Source organism: Pecten maximus, chromosome 10 (genome assembly GCF_902652985.1).
Source record: "Pecten maximus chromosome 10, xPecMax1.1, whole genome shotgun sequence".
NCBI lineage: Eukaryota > Metazoa > Mollusca > Bivalvia > Pectinida > Pectinidae > Pecten > Pecten maximus.
The window spans coordinates 12,899,766-12,922,690 of NC_047024.1; the positions used below are offsets into that span (position 1 = coordinate 12,899,766).

Consider the following 22,925-nt stretch of genomic DNA (forward strand, 5'->3'; position numbering starts at 1 on the left):
CCCTCCCCCAATGATGCTTCAAACTAAATTTGGAAGTAATCCACCCAAGCTTTAAGGAGGAGTAGCGTTATGAAAGAAAAAGTTTACGGACGGCGCACGGCGGACGACGACGGACGAAGCACGATGACTATAGGTCATCCTGACCCTTTGGGTCAGATGACCTAATAAACCTACTTGATTGATATGTATATATATATATATATATATGTATTGAATTTTGGCCTTAAGATGGCCTAGAGGCCTGAAAGTGCTAGTGATAATGTCGTGTTGGTTTTCTTAATTTTTTATCTATATATATATATTATTTTTTTACAAATGAAAATATTCTAAAAATATTTGCACAGTTGCAGGATTTTCCCTGTAATTTTATTATGCAGGGTCCCAGGGACTCTCAGATGTGAAAATTTGGAGTCCCATTTTGAAATACAGGAGTCCTATGACATTTCAAAATCGACAAAATCACGGTAAAGCAGTTCCAGCATCCAAGTTGTTCATCAGGTATAACAATGTTGCCTTAAAGTTATAAAATACAAACACAATATAATACTAGTGTCAATTGAAATCAACTGTTCTTCGTTGTATGGCAGATTTTGGAATTACAATGTATCCCAAGGATGCACAGACATTTAGTTTGGTAGTCCTTTATGTTTTTTCCCCAAACCCTGTAGTTGAGATAAGTAAGACTGCAGTGGTAACTTTAATGCATTGTGAGAGGTTTTTCCCTCATGAATATATTCAGCATTTTAGATTTGGTTTGTTTTTGTTTAACGTCCTATAAACAGCCAGGGTCATTTAAGGATGTGCCAGGGTTTGGAGGTGAAGGAAAGCTGGAGTACCCGGAGAAAAACCACAGGCCAACAGTCAGTACCTGGCAACTGCCCCACGTAGGTTTCGAACTCGCAACCCAGAGGTGGAGGGCCAGTGATAAAGTGTCAGGACACCTTAACCACTCAGCCACCGCGGCCCCCAGCATTTTAGATATACAGAAATTGTATATGTATATATAATACATTTGAACCTATTAAATGTGTTAACTGCTTGCTGTCAACCAATTTATACATCATTGATTTTGAATTTCATGGTCATTACAAAAACAATAATAAACTTCTTTTTGTGTTACATAAAACATGTTTAAGGAGTCCCTGGTATTAGGTGATGACTTACAACCCTTACATACTAGAACCATCACACAAACATGGCCTGTGGACTTGACTATTTATGAATATTATACCTCATTCATTTAAGTGCCTATTTGAGTCTAGTAGTTGCTCCGGTCCATATATAGTATATGGCCCGGAGTCAAGGGCCAAAGTCCTTGACTCCGGGCCGACGCTATATGAAAATGACGTCATAATACCAAGTTGACGTCGTCATATTATGACGTCATCATTTCAGACACTGAGCGAAATGGCGTCTGGCAGTGATAGATTTGTTGGTCATATTCGGTATAATATAACAAATATTGCATGTCACTTCGGGCAATATGGGAGTTTATGGACTGGTCAGTCACCCAAATATATGTATATGGACCTCAGCTTCGCTTCGGTCCATATACATATATTTGGGTGACTGACCAGTCCATAAACTCCCATATTGCCCTCAGTGCCATGCAATATTTGTTAATTATTTTACATATATGAATTTTAATACACTGACAGTGCTTGTAATCATTGATAAACACATATGAATATTCATATAATTTTTACATTCCAGGGCCTTTAGAGTATTATAAATGTAACATACCAGTGATCGTATTTGCACCACTTTTCCAGGATCAGGCATGGGACGACCAAAAGCAGCGGCCATCAGCTCCTGGGCGTGGTATAACGAGTGTTGTCTCCTCTGCTCAATATCATCCAACAGCTAAATATACAACAAACATTGACTTATTATTGAATACCACACCTTACAATGTTCATTGAGGAGTTTACACTATCCACAAACATGTTTCATTTTTTTATTTCATTTGTTTTATTTCATTTGTAAATGTTTCAGATTTACGGCCACATTCGCCGATATAGTCATTGTACCTGTTGTTATCAATCGGTCATATTTGCGATGGCTTGAAAAAGTAACAGGTCGCTCTTGAATGGGCAATAGCTGTTCTTTCATAAACTCCAGTGAACAATACAAATTATCCAGAGTTTAAAACTATCACCTTTATAAGTTTACAGTACATATATCGACCCTATCTGAAGGTATAACGTATACATGTAATGCTGATCGTTACCTCGTTGTACATACTGAAGGCATCTACAGGGCTGATGATACAGATGACCTCAGACAGACCCGCTGGTGTCTCTAACGGCTGTAAAACAAAATAATGTAATTACCACCATACCACACTTAAAGGGAAACACAGCATATCATTGATATTGAACCAGCACTGTTATGAAGATGACTTATCGAATTGTTAGAACCTTTTAATTTGCTCTATCGGGCAACACAACCTGTTTATGGTGGTATAACTCTCCTTCAACCTCTTAATGACACCACTGTCTATACACTCTCCCTCCCTCCCACATTGACACCTACCACTGTCTATACACTCTCCCTCCCTCCCACATTGACACCTACCACTGTCTATACACTCTCCCTCCTTCCCACACTGACACCTACCACTGTCTATACACTCTCCCTCCCTCCCACACTGACACCTACCACTGTCTATACACTCTCCCTCCTTCCCACACTGACACCACTGTCTATACACTCTCCCTCCCTCCCACACTGACACTACTGTCTATACACTCTCCCTCCCTCCCACACTGACACCTACCACTGTCTATACACTCTCCCTCCCTCCCACACTGACACCACTGTCTATACACTCTCCCTCCCTCCCACATTGACACCACTGTCTATACACTCTCCTGCCCTCCCACACTGACACCACTGTCTATACACTCTCCCTCCCTCCCACACTGACACCTACCACTGTCTATACACTCTCCTGCCCTCCCACACTGACACCTACCACTGTCTATACACTCTCCCTCCCTCCCACACTGACACCTACCACTGTCTATACACTCTCCCTCCCTCCCACACTGACACCACTGTCTATACACTCTCCCTCCCTCCCTCCCACATTGACACCACTGTCTATACACTCTCCCTCCCTCCCACACTGACACCTACCACTGTCTATACACTCTCCCTCCCTCCCACACTGACACCTACCACTGTCTATACACTCTCCCTCCCTCCCACACTGACACCTACCACTGTCTATACACTCTCCCTCCCTCCCACATTGACATCACTGTCTATACACTCTCCCTCCCTCCCACACTGACACCTACCACTGTCTATACACACTCCCTCCCTCCCACACTGACACCTACCACTGTCTATACACTCTCCCTCCCTCCCACACTGACACCTACCACTGTCTATACACTCTCCCTCCTTCCCACACTGACACCTACCACTGTCTATACACTCTCCCTCCCTCCTACACTGACACCTACCACTGTCTATACACTCTCCCTCCCTCCCACACTGACACCACTGTCTATACACTCTCCCTCCCTCTCACACTAACAACACTGTCTATACACTCTCCCTCCCTCCCACACTGACACCTACCACTGTCTATACACTCTCCCTCCGTCTCACACTGATACCACTGTCTATACACTCTCCCTCCCTCCCACACTGACACCTACCACTGTCTATACACTCTCCCTCCCTCCCACACTGACACCACTGTCTATACACTCTCCCTCCCTCTCACACTGATACCACTGTCTATACACTCTCCCTCCTTCCCACACTGACACCTACAACTGTCTATACACTCTCCCTCCCTCCCACATTGACACCACTGTCTATACACTCTCCCTCCCTCCCTCCCACACTGACACCACTGTCTATACACTCTCCCTCCTTCCCACACTGACACCTACAACTGTCTATACACTCTCCCTCCCTCTCACACTAACACCTACCACTGTCTATACACTATCCCTCCCTCCCACATTGACACCTACCACTGTCTATACACTCTCCCTCCCTCCCACACTGACACCACTGTCTATACACTCTCCCTCCCTCCCACACTGACTACCACTGTCTATACACTCTCCCTCCCTCCCACACTGACACCTACCACTGTCTATACACTCTCCCTCCCTCCCACACTGACACCACTGTCTATACACTCTCCCTCCCTCCCACACTGACACCACTGTCTATACACTCTCCCTCCCTCCCACACTGACACCTACCACTGTCTATACACTCTCCCTCCCTCCCACACTGACACCTACCACTGTCTATACACTCTCCCTCCTTCCCACACTGACACCTACAACTGTCTATACACTCTCCCTCCCTCTCACACTAACACCTACCACTGTCTATACACTCTCCCTCCCTCCCACACTGACATCTACCACTGTCTATACACTCTCCCTTCCACACTGACATCACTGTCTATGCACTCTCCCTCCCTCCCACACTGACACCAACCACTGTCTATACACTTTCCCTCCCTCCCACACTGACACCTACCACTGTCTATACACTCTCTCTCCCTCCCACACTGACACCTACCACTGTCTATACACTCTCCCTCCCTCCCACACTGACTACCACTGTCTATACACTCTCCCTCCCTCCCACACTGACTACCACTGTCTATACACTCTCCCTCCCTCCCACACTGACACCACTGTCTATACACTCTCCCTCCCTCTCACACTAACAACACTGTCTATACACTCTCCCTCCCTCCCACACTGACACCTACCACTGTCTATACACTCTCCCTCCGTCTCACACTGATACCACTGTCTATACACTCTCCCTCCCTCCCACACTGACACCTACCACTGTCTATACACTCTCCCTCCCTCCCACACTGACACCACTGTCTATACACTCTCCCTCCCTCTCACACTGATACCACTGTCTATACACTCTCCCTCCTTCCCACACTGACACCTACAACTGTCTATACACTCTCCCTCCCTCCCACATTGACACCACTGTCTATACACTCTCCCTCCCTCCCTCCCACACTGACACCACTGTCTATACACTCTCCCTCCTTCCCACACTGACACCTACAACTGTCTATACACTCTCCCTCCCTCTCACACTAACACCTACCACTGTCTATACACTATCCCTCCCTCCCACATTGACACCTACCACTGTCTATACACTCTCCCTCCCTCCCACACTGACACCACTGTCTATACACTCTCCCTCCCTCCCACACTGACTACCACTGTCTATACACTCTCCCTCCCTCCCACACTGACACCTACCACTGTCTATACACTCTCCCTCCCTCCCACACTGACACCACTGTCTATACACTCTCCCTCCCTCCCACACTGACACCACTGTCTATACACTCTCCCTCCCTCCCACACTGACACCTACCACTGTCTATACACTCTCCCTCCCTCCCACACTGACACCTACCACTGTCTATACACTCTCCCTCCTTCCCACACTGACACCTACAACTGTCTATACACTCTCCCTCCCTCTCACACTAACACCTACCACTGTCTATACACTCTCCCTCCCTCCCACACTGACATCTACCACTGTCTATACACTCTCCCTTCCACACTGACATCACTGTCTATGCACTCTCCCTCCCTCCCACACTGACACCAACCACTGTCTATACACTTTCCCTCCCTCCCACACTGACACCTACCACTGTCTATACACTCTCTCTCCCTCCCACACTGACACCTACCACTGTCTATACACTCTCCCTCCCTCCCTCCCACACTGACTACCACTGTCTATACACTCTCCCTCCCTCCCACACTGACTACCACTGTCTATACACTCTCCCTCCCTCCCTCCCTCCCACACTGTCTATACACTCTCCCTCCCTCCCACACTGACACCTACCACTGTCTATACACTCTCTCTCCCTCCAACACTGACACCAACCACTGTCTATACACTCTCCCTCCATCCCACACTGACACCTACCACTGTCTATACACTCTCCCTTCCACACTGACACCTACCACTGTCTATACACTTTCCCTCCCTCCCACACTGACACCTACCACTGTCTATACTCTCTCCCTTCCTCCCACACTGACACCTACCACTGTCTATACACTCTCCCTCCCTCCCACACTGACACCTACCACTGTCTATACACTCTCCCTCCCTCCCACACTGACACCTACCACTGTCTATACACTCTCCCTCCCTCCCACACTAACACCACTGTCTATACACTCTCCCTCCCTCCCACACTGACACCTACCACTGTCTATACACTCTCCCTCCCTCCCACACTGACACCTACCACTGTCTATACACTCTCCCTCCCTCCCACACTAACACCTACCACTGTCTATACACTCTCCTGCCCTCCCACACTGACACCTACCACTGTCTATACACTCTCCCTCCCTCCCACACTGACACCTACCACTGTCTATACACTCTCCCTCCCTCCCACACTGACACCACTGTCTATACACTCTCCCTCCCACAGTGACACCACTGTCTATACACTCTCCCTCCCTCCCACACTGACACCTACCACTGTCTATACACTCTCCCTCCTTCCCACACTGACACCTACCACTGTCTATACACTCTCCCTCCCTCCCACACTGACACCACTGTCTATACACTCTCCCTTCCACACTGACACCACTGTCTATACACTCTCCCTCCTTCCCACACTGACACCACTGTCTATACACTCTCCCTCCCTCCCACAGTGACACCACTGTCTATACACTCTCCCTCCCTCCCACACTGACACCTACCACTGTCTATACACTCTCCCTCCTTCCCACACTGACACCTACCACTGTCTATACACTCTCCCTCCCTCCCACACTGACACCTACCACTGTCTATACACTCTCCCTCCCTCCCACACTGACACCACTGTCTATACACTCTCCCTCCCACCCACACTGACACCTACCACTGTCTATACACTCTCCCTCCCTCCCACACTGACACCACTGTCTATACACTCTCCCTCCCTCCCACACTGACACCTACCACTGTCTATACACTCTCCCTCCCTCCCACACTGACACCTACCACTGTCTATACACTCTCCCTCCCACACTGACACCACTGTCTATACACTCTCCCTTCCACACTGACACCACTGTCTATACACTCTCCCTCCCTCCCACACTGACACCTACCACTGTCTATACACTCTCCCTCCCTCATTACAATACCTTCATTGACACTTACCACAAGTCTACGGCAATATCCATATATTCGTCCTCCCTCCACATTAGTCAACACAAAGGAGTAGGATTCACTGTAACAGAGGATTTACTGCATGTTAATAGAACTGTGTTATAGGAAGGTTTTGTGATGAACACCTCAATCTCTATGTACAGTTTTGATGTTGATTGGGTTTTAGTTACACTGATTTGTTCATACATGTTAATCAATAGAAAAAATAGGATGAAGCTTGTCATTGCCATATCCACCTACGTTATGATGAATCATAAGTAAGTCACTGCCATATAGGCCTACGTTATGATGAATACTAAGCAGGTTATTGCCATATCAGCCTAAATTATGTTGAATCCTAAGCTGGTCACTGCCATATCGGCCTATGTTATGTTGAATCCTAAGCTGGTCACTGCCATATAGGCCTACGTTATGATGAATACTAAGCAGGTTATTGCCATATCAGCCTAAATTATGTTGAATCCTAAGCTGGTCACTGCCATATCGGCCTATGTTATGTTGAATCCTAAGCTGGTCACTGCCATATCGGCCTACGTTATGATGAATACTAAGCTGGTCACTGCCATATCGGCCTATGTTATGTTGAATCCTAAGCTGGTCACTGCCATATCGGCCTATGTTATGATGAATCCTAAGCTGGTTATTGCCATATCGGCCTACATTATGATGAATCCTAAGCTGGTTATTGCCATATCAGCTTATGTTGTGATGAATGATAAGCTGGTCACTGCCATATAGACCTATGTAACATGACACAATACTAAACAGTAGTGTGTTAGTAAATGTTCATCATTTTAATAAAATGTCCTTGAATGTTGACTCTACTGACATTGTAAATAGATTTCAAAAGTGACATTGAATTAATTCTACTGGTCAAGAGTACAGATTGCTGTGGTGACCTTGAGTTTACTGAAGTGAACCTAGTTAATGCTACAGGTCATGAGTACAGATTGCTGTACATGTGGTGACCTTGAGTTTACTGAAGTGAACCTAGTTAATTCTACAGGTCATGAGTACAGATGTCTGAAGTGACCCTGACCTGAGTCTACTGACCTTGGGGCTGCTGGAGAAGCTGACTTCACATCAAACTCAGCTGCATCAGGGAAACAGAACTCGGGAACAGATACATTACTGTCAGCCTGGAACATATTACAGTCACATACAGTAACAAACCTAGGACATAACTGTACAAAAAGTTTACAGAACAACCAATAATCAATTAACTATTTACGTCCAACAGTTGGATATTTTACACATATCATTGTACATTCTACTGTTACAGTAGTTTAATATTGGTACTGTTCATTGGATGTCTATTACTAGAATAGGTATATGATGAATGAAGTAATAGTGATGGTATAGACAAGTAAATTGTTAAGTTTTCAAAACAATCTGCTCCTTTGTCATGGCATAAAATAGTATCAAGGTTACACCACAGTCAATATAGAGTAATTAAAGATAGTCAAAATGACCTGGAAAAATTAGTATGCTTGAGGTATTCTGACTCATATTTGAATTTTGGTAGGAGCTTTAACAAAACCTGAGAATGAAACCACTAGTGTTACAAAAACCAATATATAAGTTATAATGTAGTGGCCTTCCTCTAGTTGCCATTAAAATAGACCTAGTGGTCTTCCCCAAGCCACCATTAAAATAGATCTAGTGGCCTTCCCCCAGCCACCATTGAATTAGATCTAGTGGCCTTCCCCTAGCAACCATTAAAATAGATCTAGTGGCCTTCCCCTAGCAACCATTAAAATAGATCTAGTGGCCTTCCCCTAGCAACCATTAAAATAGATCTAGTGGCCTTCCCCTAGCAACCATTAAAATATATCTAGTGGCCTTCCCCCAGCCACCATTGAATTAGATCTAGTGGCCTTCCCCTAGCAACCATTAAAATAGATCTAGTGGCCTTCCCCTAGCAACCATTAAAATAGATCTAGTGGCCTTCCCCTAGCCACCATTAAAATAGATCTAGTGGCCTTCCCCTAGCAACCATTAAAATAGATCTAGTGACCTTCCCCTAGCCACCATTAAGATAGACCTTATTCAGGGTATTTGAAATGATATTGTGTCTGTATTTAAATGCATTATGTATAGATATATCAATAGGCAGATGACACGATAGTGTGACCTTGACCTAGCTTGGGAGCCTAAATCACCAATGTTTTCAAGGTTCTTTAATGTATACTTTTGCCAGCTAAACTACCAGTAAGCTTATTTATGGCAACAGTTTCTGCTGCCTTATAAATCTTGGCACTCACAAACTTGTTTGTAGGATTGTCATACTCTTATAGAAATTTGAACATTGAAATTGCGAGAGTGAAAAAGTAAATAGACATTAGGACATGTACAGGAAAGAAAGCTATATATCCATTCTACAATCTTACAATCAAATTTACATACAGACAACTATAAGGCTTAATGAGAGGGGAAATTTGAAATCTATACAAACACAATTCACAGAAGTATGAAGACAGATATATAATTCATGTAACAAAATTAAAGCAACATAATTTTAAAACACAGTGTATGTAATCTATAAGTATAAAGTGTGTAACAACAGAACTGTGGAACATGCATAAAACAATAGAGAAGTACTGACAGGCTTATCATGATATCAATGCATGCCCAGCAGTTACAACAGCGGAACAAAGATTTAATGGAGAAAATAAGACAAAAACCAACATGCTGATGATGTTCAGATACAGTAGGATTGATCCAGCCATATATTGTCACTTTATCTCTCTACATAATTTATCTTCAGTGTTTAGGAGACAGAATCAATGTCACTCTTGAAGTGAACCAGAATTTAGGAGAGAGAATGTCATAATTTATTGAATATATTATCCGTTTCATTGTCACTGTAATCATTATGGTTGGTAATGAGTCAGATTTTATTCCTGAATGATACAGAGCTTTAAGTTGACATGGAAAAGTTACTTAGCGACAACAGAAGGGTGTGAATTACCTCCCTTTATAAAAATAATCACTCTTCTGCATTCATTTGGACTGTATCATGCAGTTTGATAAGAATTGCAATTGAAGAAATATTACTGTTACTTTTGTATGTATGTCTATAAGTATATAATGCACATTAATATTATGCCCTTGACCTTGAACATTGACCTTTATCCAAAGCAATGTTATGCACAATATACCTTTCATTCTAAATATTTTTAGTTATAGAGCATGCCTGACAATGGTATGTGATTTCTGAACGCAAAAAAAAATCTTGTCCTAAATTTGATAAATGGTTGATTTAACAAACAAACAAAATGATAAAATCAATAATAATAAATATCAAGACATAAATAACAGCAGTACCTATAAACTACAGGAACCAAGAAACAACATAGAGAACCCAACTGTTGATGAAAACACTTACCAGGTCGGGCCCTAAACTCAACCGGCCCTCGTTATCTAGTCTTATGTGAGTCTACCAACACAAGTAGTAAACCTTATTTAAACCTGTAGTCTACATGTTAGATCATATAAATCTTATTTAGACCTGTAGTCAACATGTTAGATTATATAAACCTTATTTAAACCTGTAGTCAACATGTTAGATCATATAAACCTTATTTAAACCTGTAGTCTACATCATAGATCATTTAAACCTTATTTAAACCTGTAGTCAACATGTTAGGTCATATAAATCTTATTTAGACCTGTAGTCAACATGTTAGATTATATAAACCTTATTTAAACGTGTAGTCTATATGTTAGATCATATAAACCTTATTTAAACCTGTAGTCTACATGTTAGATTATATAAACCTTATTTAAACCTGTAGTCAACATGTTAGGTCATATAAATCTTATTTAGACCTGTAGTCTACATGTTAGATAATATAAACCTTAAATTATTTAAACCTGAAGTCTACATGTTAGATCCTATAAACCTTATTTAAACCTGTAGTCAACATGTTAGATCATATAAACCTTATTTAAACCTGTAGTCTACATGTTAGATCATTTAAACCTTATTTAAACCTGTAGTTTACATGTTAGATCATATAAACCTTATCTAAACCTGTAGTCAACATGTTAGATCATAAAAACCTTATTTAGACCTGTAGTCTACATGTTAGATCATATAAACCTTATTTAAACCTTTAGTTTACATGTTAGATCATATAAACCTTATTTAAACCTGTAGTCTACATGTTAGATTATATAAACCTTATTTAAACCTGTAGTCAACATGTTAAATCATATAAACCTTATTTAAACATATAGTCTACATGTTAGATCATATAAACCTTATTTAGACCTGTAGTCAACATGTTAGATTATATAAACCTTATTTAAACCTGTAGTCAACATGTTAAATCATATAAACCTTATTTAAACCTATAGTCTACATGTTAGATCATATAAACCTTATTTAGACCTGTAGTCTACATGTTAGATCATATAAACCTTATTTAAACCTTTAGTTTACATGTAAGATCATATAAACCTTATTTTAACCTGTAGTCAACATGTTAGATCATATAAACCTTATTTAAACCTGTAGTCTACATGTTAGATTATATAAACCTTATTTTAACCTGTAGTCAACATGTTAGATCCTATAAACCTTATTTAAACCTATAGTCTACATGTTAGATCATATAAATCTTATTTAGACCTGTAGTCTACATGTTAGATAATATAAACCTTATTTAAACCTGTAGTCTACATGTTAGATCCTATAAACCTTATTTAAACCTGTAGTCAACATGTTAGATCATATAAACCTTATTTAAACCTGTAGTCTACATGTTAGATTATATAAACCTTATTTTAACCTGTAGTCAACATGTTAGATCATATAAACCTTATTTTAACCTGTAGTCAACATGTTAGATCATATAAACCTTATTTAAACCTGTAGTCTACATGTTAGATCATATTAACCTTATTTAAACCTGTAGTCTACATCTTAGATCATTTAAACCTTATTTAAACCTGTAGTCTACATGTTAGATCATATAAACCTTATTTAAACCTGTAGTCTACATGTTAGATCATATAAACCTTATCTAAACCTGTAGTCAACATGTTAGATCATAAAAACCTTATTTAGACCTGTAGTCTACATGTTAGATCATATAAACCTTATTTAAACCTTTAGTTTACATGTTAGATCATATAAACCTTATTTAAACCTGTAGTCTACATGTTAGATTATATAAACCTTATTTAAACCTGTAGTCAACATGTTAAATCATATAAACCTTATTTAAACCTATAGTCTACATGTTAGATCATATAAACCTTATTTAGACCTGTAGTCTACATGTTAGATCATATAAACCTTATTTAAACCTTTAGTTTACATGTTAGATCATATAAACCTTATTTAAACCTGTAGTCTACATGTTAGATTATATAAACCTTATTTAAACCTGTAGTCAACATGTTAAATCATATAAACCTTATTTAAACCTATAGTCTACATGTTAGATCATATAAACCTTATTTAAACCTGTAGTCAACATGTTAGATCAAATAAACCTTATTTAAACCTGTAGTCAACATGTTAGATCATATAAACCTTATTTAAACCTGTAGTCAACATGTTAGATCATATAAACCTTATTTAAACCTGTTGTCAACATGTTAGATCATTTAAACCTTATTTAAACCTGTAGTCTACATGTTAGATCATATAAACCTTATTTAAACCTGTAGTCAACAGTTAGATCATATAAACCTTATTTAAACCTGTAGTCTACATGTTAGATCATATAAACCTTATTTAAACCTGTAGTCAACAGTTAGATCATATAAACCTTATTTAAACCTGTAGTCAACAGTTAGATCATATAAACCTTATTTAAACCTATAGTCTACATGTTAGATCATATAAACCTTATTTCAATACCAGTTCATCATGAGTGAGAGCCTCATCACCAATTATATTAATTCCAGCTATATACACAGGGACTTGACACTACAGCCTATTGGGGATCTGTACCACGTCCCTGCTAGTACATTTACTATTAAGATTTCTTTTTCTTAACTACCAAATTTAGAAAGAGTTTTTATTTTTCATTGTACTTTTTTCCCGATGCATTCTTCGTATTGACATACTATGATCAATAGGAAAATTTGTAAAACTTTTTAGTAACATGTAAAACACACACTAATTTTTTATTTATTTTATTTTATATCTGGAAAATGAGGAATCAGAATTCCATAACTTTTAAAAAGTTTTAACTCTAGCTCAACTGTTTAAGTTTAAAATGTTGCCACTTTAGGATTAAGTTTCTGCTTCAACTAACCAAACAAGAAATACATATACAGTGTATATGGTGATATATAAATGACATTAACTACTGCTATCACTATATACTCAAGTAATAAATTATTTGATGGTGATTCTATGAAATTGATGAAAAGAAAGGAAAACTGAAATCTGTGTAGCCATGTTTGAGAAATGTTAACAGAACAAAATTATTGTAAAGCCATGTATCCCATTCACGATGACAACCAAAGCTGACTTGTGGCCAAACAACAAGACAAACCACCAGGTGTACAGATAACCAAGCAGCTTCTAGTTTTACCGTGTTTACCTGGCGCTGTCACGTGGTATAACGTCACAAAAAACAACAGCCAGAATTTCAAAATAAATAAATATGATGTTAATTTTCAAATGCCTGAAAAATCCACATGGATAGCTAAATGATTTGCCAGTTGAACAACTGAACTGAAATTAGTACATGTACAAGTGAAGTATTAAGCTGCATTAAAATTAATTACATATCTAATTCATTTTTTTTATACGTGTTTAAAGTATTACAAGCTAAGAAACAATAGAACAGTACAATCCTATATCTGCACTAATTGTAACTAATTACTCGACAATATGAAGATACTCATTAATACCTTACATAATACCAGCTCGACAGCATCAAATTCAATAATTATACAAGACAGATCATTTGTAAACTGTACCCATTTTTTTCTAATGGTTTGGAAAAATTGTACTGACCTAGTTATTTATGATTATTAGTCTACTGGAGCCTTGCATATGTTACTCAGTAAGACACAATGTGTGGTGACACAGACTGGTATATGTTACTCAGTAAGACACAATGTGTGGTGACACAGACTGGTACATGTTACTCAGTAAGACACAATGTGTGGTGACACAGACTGGTATATGTTACTCGGTAAGACACAATGTGTGGTGACCTATTACTCAGTAAGACACAATGTGTGGTGACGTATTACTCAGTAAGACACAATGTGTGGTGACACAGACTGGTACATGTTACTCAGTAAGACACAATGTGTGGTGACACAGACTGGTACATGTTACTCAGTAAGACACAATGTGTGGTGACACAGACTTGTACATGTTACTCAGTAAGACACAATGTGTGGTGACATGTTACTCAGTAAGACACAATGTGTGGTGACACAGACTGGTACATGTTACTCAGTAAGACACAATGTGTGGTGACACAGACTGGTACATGTTACTCAGTAAGACACAATGTGTGGTGACACAGACTTGTACATGTTACTCAGTAAGACACAATGTGTGGTGACATGTTACTCAGTAAGACACAATGTGTGGTGACATGTTACTCAGTAAGACACAATGTGTGGTGACATGTTACTGGTACATGTTACTCAGTAAGACACAATGTGTGGTGACACAGACTGGTACATGTTACTCAGTAAGACACAATGTGTGGTGACACAGACTGGTACATGTTACTCAGTAAGACACAATGTGTGGTGACATGTTACTCAGTAAGACACAATGTGTGGTGACACAGACTGGTACATGTTACTCAGTAAGACACAATGTGTGGTGACACAGACTGATACATGTTACTCAGTAAGACACAATGTGTGGTGACACAGACTGACTACATGTTACTCAGTAAGACACAATGTGTGGTGACAAAGACTGGTACATGTTACTCAGTAAGACACAATGTGTGGTGACACAGACTGGTACATGTTACTCAGTAAGACACAATGTGTGGTGACACAGACTGGTATATGTTACTCAGTAAGACACAATGTGTGGTGACACAGACTGATACATGTTACTCAGTAAGACACAATGTGTGGTGACACAGACTGGTACATGTTACTCAGTAAGACACAATGTGTGGTGATATGTTACTCAGTAAGACACAATGTGTGGTGACACAGACTGGTACATGTTACTCAGTAAGACACAATGTGTGGTGACACAGACTGGTATATGTTACTCAGTAAGACACAATGTGTGGTGACACAGACTGTACATGTTACTCAGTAAGACACAATGTGTGGTGACACAGACTGGTACATGTTTACTCTCAGTAAGAACACAATGTGGTGGTGACACAGACTGGTATATGTTACTCAGTAAGACACAATGTGTGGTGACACAGACTTGTATATGTTACTCAGTAAGACACAATGTGTGGTGACACAGACTGGTACATGTTACTCAGTAAGACACAATGTGTGGTGACGTATTACTCAGTAAGACACAATGTTTGGTGACACAGACTGGTATATGTTACTCAGTAAGACACAATCTGTGGTGACATGTTACTCAGTAAGACACAATGTGTGGTGACACAGACGGGTACATGTTACTCAGTAAGACACAATCTGTGGTGACACAGACTGGTACATGTTACTCAGTAAGACACAATCTGTGGTGACATGTTTCTTAGTAAGACACAATGTGTGGTGACACAGACTTGTATATGTTACTCAGTAAGACACAATGTGTGGTGACACAGACTGGTATATGTTACTCAGTAAGACACAATGTGTGGTGACACAGACTGGTATATGTTACTCAGTAAGACACAATGTGTGGTGACACAGACTGGTACATGTTACTCAGTAAGACACAATGTGTGGTGACATGTTACTCAGTAAGACACAATGTGTGGTGACACAGACTTGTATATGTTACTCAGTAAGACACAATGTGTGGTGACACAGACTGGTACATGTTACTCAGTAAGACACAATGTGTGGTGACACAGACTGGTACATGTTACTCAGTAAGACACAATGTGTGGTGACACAGACTGGTACATGTTACTCGGTAAGACACAATGTGTGGTGACACAGACTTGTAAATGTTACTCAGTAAGACACAATGTGTGGTGACATGTTACTCAGTAAGACACAATGTGTGGTGACACAGACTGGTACATGTTACTCAGTAAGACACAATGTGTGGTGACACAGACTGGTACATGTTACTCGGTAAGACACAATGTGTGGTGACACAGACTTGTAAATGTTACTCAGTAAGACACAATGTGTGGTGACATGTTACTCGGTAAGACACAATGTGTGGTGACACAGACTTGTAAATGTTACTGGATAAATGAGTTAAATCTTGCATACTGAAGTGTAGAAACACATACTTGTGCAAGGAAAATGTACATGTACATCACTAATTCTTGAGTTTGAATATTTCATATGAATTCAAATAGAATAATATTGCATATATCATATATTTGTACCAAGTAATACGTAGAAATTAGAAACGTTATCAGTAACATTTGATAATCTTAAGATAAAATTTACAAACACATTCCACCTCAATTTCATTTCAAATACACTCGTATTAAATAAGATTGAAATAAGATATTTTAAGTTATTTTAAAACAATACTTTTATAACTTTAACTAAGTGAGACAATTGACCATGACCTTTTAAGCTATACCAGGTATGTAAACGTTGACACTATCACAGACTACTTGAGAGGCTGTATTTCAACTGAACATTCAAATCCTACACAACAAATCCAAGAATTTCGGTGATGTTGAAGCCAAGTCATACAGTTAATTTGCAAAACATTTTGTAAGTAAATTCAAGGTAGAAGCTAGAGGGAGTGATGATTTTCTAGCTACTAGTGAAAAAACAAGGTTACAAATATGTTTGGTGTGTGACTATACAGGTTATGATCATCTTCTCTTAACTTCTAAATTCTAAGTGGGTTTGACCTTTAAATAACACCATCATTTCCACACATAGAGAATTTCTAGTGAGTGATAATTAATTATGACTGATATCAAATTGAGGGTTATACAAGAGAATTAACTCATAAGTAGAATTTATATAGAAACGTTCTTCGTCATAGGTTGTACATTGTAGTGTATTCCATCAAATTATTTTCTAAAAACGACAGCTTGATGAAATGAAACTCATAACTGTAGTCATGGAAGAAAAAACTACCTACGTACAGAAGTTGGCACTTAGACATGAGGTAAATAAATAACAAAATGAAGAATTAGAGGATGTCTTACCATATCAGGAAATTTGTAGAGAATTTTTGGTTTATAGCCAACTTGCTCCTCTTTCTCCTCAAGACCAACAATTAGTCCATAGTCAAACATCTGGGAGTACTTGGTCGAATCCTGGTACCTCCGAGAGCCCCGCACACTCTTCATCTGTAATACACACACTCCACTGCTCACAATTTAACATCAGTGATCATAAATAGATATATGATCATGCTCAAATTTCAAATGATTTTTTATCCTCTATAAAGATATATTTTTTGTAGTACAGTGGATTTTGAATTAATTATCTTTGCTTGCTTTGTATGAATATATACCAGATATTACAAAGTGAAATATTTAATAACCAGTTGCTATAAAAATTACAACCAGAATTCCTCACTTCATACTGTCACTGAAAACTCACAAATTCTATTACCAGAACTATGTAACATATAAATCATGGCACATTTATTTGTGAGGATAATTCATGAATTAAACTTTATCGCATATATTTATTTCAGAAGAATCATGGAACAATTATCTGTTGTTCTTTTCACAGTTTAAAATCCTAATTTATAAATGAATTGAGCAATTTAATTTTATATGTATTGAGTGATTTACACACAGTACATAAAATTTGAGTAATGTATTTTCAGTTTTGGTATTATAATGTTTAAAGATTGTTGTTACAGACTTTTCATTAACTTGTGATAGGATGAACAAGATTTACTCCCTTTATAGCTTTTGAATGTCATTTTCAACCATAATCACATACAGTATTTACTGATGCAATTTTATAATAATAGCATAGATTGTTCCTTTAAAACAGGTATATTTACCGTCCTCTTCCTCACAAGGTTACAGTGTTCTTTCCTCTTGACGATCTCAGACACATCAACCAAACTGTCATTCTCTGAAGCAAATTAAATAGTTTACATTTGGGTACTTCATAAATGTTTAAACACCATGGTACCAATATAAGTCATTATCCAGTACTTCTTTTTTTTTCCTCCTTTCTTTCTTTGTTTTGTTTTGTTTGTTTTTTTGTTTTTTTTGGTTTGGAGGGGACCATTTCGTACCACCTTACCAATAAGTTTGTCATAATAATGACCTTGGACATTTATTGACATTGAATTGGCAAACCTCATAGAACCCTGAAAAAATAAAACAAGACTATCTTTTTATTATCTTATTTCTTTGAGATAATTCCTAATTTGATAAACAAAAATGTTTAGGGGAGTGTATTAGACAACATTTTCGAGTGCTCTGATCGATAGTACTAGCTAGTAATCAAAGACACTGATTAGGACATGACAATATTAAACATGACCAGATCACCTGATGGTTGCTCTGGTGTTTCCTCATCCAAACTGCCTTCCTCTGTCTTTTGCTGCATAGCGCGGACCACAGAAAAGGCTAGACTGATCTTCAACCGTACCTAGAACCCAGAAAAAATACCAACAGATTAGAGAAGCAAAAGGTTTTTTTTTAAATGAAACTAGGAAATTTGAATTCATTGTGCTGATATGAAATATTGACAGTTAAAAGATAAATAATATATAATATCTACATTTATATACAACATTAGTGTAATTATATCTCTCTAAAACCATCTTCATTTCCGGATGTTCTATGTAGGAGTTATGTCCCCTGTACCACAATTATCATGTCAACCAAATTTAAATGTGACAGAAGTTAAACCTTTGGTTGGCCATAAAACATTAAGAACTTGACTTTACTTAGGAACACAAATAAATAAATATATAAAACTGATTCTTTTCATTCTCTATAAACCATTCTGTCTTGTCAAACATTTCAAACAGGAAGTGGACTACATAAGGTACTCTAGGTCTATTTGGCCTAAGTTGGAACAGGATATTAATTACAATTAATGTAGGAAAAGCGTTATGAAATATGAAACGTAACTCTATATATAAAGGGCAGTAGACTCGGCTCACTTTTACCTCTGATGAGTTACGACTTAGTATAAGTGGACAATATGGTTCCCTTCACAAAACAGACAGCACATCAGTTTCTTTATCCCAGTCAGTTTGTATTTGCGTTACAAAATCATGCTTAATTTGTAATAGATTAAGTTTCTCATGTTTAGAAATCATGTACATTTCATGGGCAGCATAAATTGTATCCTTAAAAAATGTTAGATTTCATGTACGTAACGTTACACTCCACTGACAATGTCAGATAGTGAACATTTGCTGTGAAATATAAACTTTCAAAACATTGTGGGTGAATTGTCTCTTACACTCTCCAGCTTTTTCTTTGAACTTTTGACATCTTCTTGTTTGCTTTTGCTCGGTGACTCTGTTTTTAGGAGCTTTTTCAGATTTCCAAACTTTGACTTCACTGCTTCACTGATTGGCCTGCATTTCTATCAACATGAAACAAAACAATAATAACAGTACTAACAAGATCCATAATGGGTGAGAATATTTAATTTCAAGACTCAGTTTCATTCTACCACATATAATCATGACATTTTACCAATAAATGAATATTTTTTTAAATTTTACCGAATAAGTATCACTGCCCTCTATCACTAAGGATGTCCTTCAAGAAATCAGAAAAACCCTAGAGATGAATTAATGTATGGACAGACACAATAGAGAGCAATACAGAATTCAGGCATCTTCTTCTAAAATTGAGAGGGGTTGGTAAATATTGATACTTACAGAACTGCTGCCCTGGTTCTAGGGACTTTGCCTGCTGCAGATTTCTATGTTTGTAGGGCACTGCATAACCCCCAGAATCTACATAAATGTCATCCCGGAACTGTACAGGGTCCACATACACCGCTTCACCAAGCATATCATCTTTCTTGTCTGCTACACACTCGGCACTTACACTTCTCCTCATCTGATTCCTCCTCACAGGTGTGCCAGGTAAATCCCAGTGCTTAATGTCATCTAAATCCACATGTTTTATTTTCATATCCTCATAAAATGGACTACTAACACTTGGATCTCCATTAGGTGAAGTAGGTTTCTTTGGAATAATTGGTTTCTGTTTAGGATCTTTAGCTTGTTTTTCAAAAGAGAAATCAGTAAAATTGTCTGAAGCAATAGACATCGGTCTTGTTCTTGGAGGTGGAGGACGTGTGGGTTTCTTTGGTCTGTTCTCATGATCTTCAACAACATCTTCCTCTTTTCTTGAGCTAGTCTCATCATCCTGGTCCGTTTTGATTCTTACTATCTTTCTGTACACAGGTCCAGGTTTCTCTTTAGGTATATTTTTCTCCTTTTCTTCAGACTTTTTCTTTTCATTCTGAATGTCTTCAATACTTTCATACAAAATATTAGGTCTGATTACAATCTCATCCTCCTTTAATTTTTCACTTTCAGGATTAACTTTTACCCTGAGATAGTCATCATGAGCACCTGTGCGTGGGGGTTTCTTTGGGGGAGGGGGTGGACTAGTCAGAACACTTTTGCCAATATCCCAGGGACTACAGTAGGTCACACTAGGGCTGTTAACAGTTTTAGGGAGTTCAGGATCACCATCACTAGACCCACTCGTGGGCCTGGACCGCGGCCTAATTGGAGGTGTTGGCCTCAAAACAATATTGGATTGTTTCTGTTCTGTTTGTTTGGATAGATCAGCAGATTCAAACATTTTTGTCCTTTTTGACACAATATCTGAAACACTTTCATCTGTTGTAGATTTGAGTTTCAACTCTATAGTACCCAAGGAAGCATTCCTGGTGTGAGAACTTGCTCTCGGACTACGTTCCCTTGGCACAGGTGTAACCTTGCCTTGATTGTTCATCATATTCACAGCTTTCACAACAGCTTCTGAAGACTCAAAGACATCACTTTTTGCTCTGGATTTTTTACGGACTGGTTTTAAATTTCGAGGGGCAGGTTCTCCTTCCTTTACTTTTCTGGCAGCAGTAGAGGGCATTGATAATGGGGACTGTTTGAACAGTGTTGTAGCTGGTCTTGGAGGACGAGTCCGATTGTTCTCCTGCTCCTTTGATTTCCTGGTATCTGACTTGATCGACACCGTTGACAGTGGTCGGGGTCGTGTCAATTGTGGTCTACTGTGGTTTATACCTTTTTCAGAAATTCCAATTTGCTCTGGACTGTCTGACTTGGATTCAAACATCTCACGAATATTTTTTAATTGACCAGGAGCTAATTGTCTAACACTACTATTTGTCATGTCTGAATTTTCAGCCATGTTTTTCCTGTTTATGTGAAAACTGACTCTTATACAGCACTTTTATTTAGAATTTTCTTTGATAATATATCCATTTTAGGTCAATCATATTTCTGACGTTAGGCTGGGTCTCAAGCTAAAAATCTGAAAAGAGATGAATACTGTTATTGATCACTTAACTGTATATGTAAGGTCAGAAATACTAAAGTATATATTCTCATAACTTATTATGCATCTATAATTTGTGGAAATTACATTTTAGCTAAAAAATATGTCTAGGCATTAATAACAGCATGCACATTTTCTAAAAATATATTGATTGCGACAGGTCTCATCATTCTATCTATGTCAAATACTTTACCAGTAGCCTGATCATATAGCTAATTATAAGAATTTTTAACAGATATAATAGCTATGAAGGATTAAGAGGTGACATGTATTCTCATACATAAAATGAAAGGGTGCTACAATTGGTGTATCAAACTATAAACTGGCAATGCAATGTAAATATAGAACAAGGGGACAATAAATACAGATCTGGGTCAGATTATAAGACAGCATTATCAAAAAGTTATAACAACCTCTTACTTAATAACATAGCAAAAACCCCAGCGCATCATTTTATGTATAGTTACAATAAGTGTCATAAACTACATGAAACAAATATTGTTGTTTATTTTACTTTACAAATTTATATAACATATTGGATCTAAAGAACATGTTTAAATCAGTTAGTCAATGAATCTATAATTTAAGTAATGCATTAGAATGTAATCATATTTTTTCCAAACATCAATTGATAAAAGACGAACCAACGTCATGAAAAGACGTTACGATTCTCATCAGTCCAAGGATGAACTGATGGATAAACCACTTTCAACTGTTCAAAACTGATAAATCACTGGTGATTATTAGACAAGACTCATCGCAATGTGTGTGTTGCCGATAATAAGTATACGACTTTTATATGACATGAATATAGCTATCAAAAATAAATGGACGTTGATTAATTCAGCTAATTTATGATTCATTGAGTCACAATCTGTGGTAATTTTATGTAAACATGGGCAGTTCGGTCTTCTCTTCCATTCACTGACACAGAATAAAATAAGTAAGCATTTAAGATCACAACGTACTTGCTCGTTCCATTTTTGAAAGAAACTGTATGTGCGAAATACACCTTAATTACTTTGTGGTGCTAAATGTGCGTGCGGCAGTTTTTCTCAAACTGAAAATAAACTGCTTCCTTCTCTACGTCCGCCATGTTTT

General features: G+C 38.5%; 1 protein-coding gene across 1 annotated transcript in view; it reads right to left on the reverse strand.

Annotated features, from left to right (window-relative positions):
* The window catches only part of LOC117336533 (suppression of tumorigenicity 5 protein-like), a 34,607-nt gene extending 11,682 nt beyond the window's left edge, over positions 1–22,925 (reverse strand). The window contains exons 1-10 of the mRNA XM_033897145.1: positions 22,793–22,925; positions 20,115–21,800; positions 19,744–19,869; positions 18,819–18,918; positions 18,320–18,393; positions 17,505–17,648; positions 8,281–8,366; positions 7,219–7,288; positions 2,231–2,308; positions 1,744–1,863 (exon numbers count right to left, since the gene is read on the reverse strand). Coding sequence (XP_033753036.1) covers positions 1,744–1,863; positions 2,231–2,308; positions 7,219–7,288; positions 8,281–8,366; positions 17,505–17,648; positions 18,320–18,393; positions 18,819–18,918; positions 19,744–19,869; positions 20,115–21,677 — 2,361 coding nt within the window. The 5' untranslated portion in view covers positions 21,678–21,800; positions 22,793–22,925. The remainder of the gene's footprint in view (positions 1–1,743; positions 1,864–2,230; positions 2,309–7,218; positions 7,289–8,280; positions 8,367–17,504; positions 17,649–18,319; positions 18,394–18,818; positions 18,919–19,743; positions 19,870–20,114; positions 21,801–22,792) is intronic.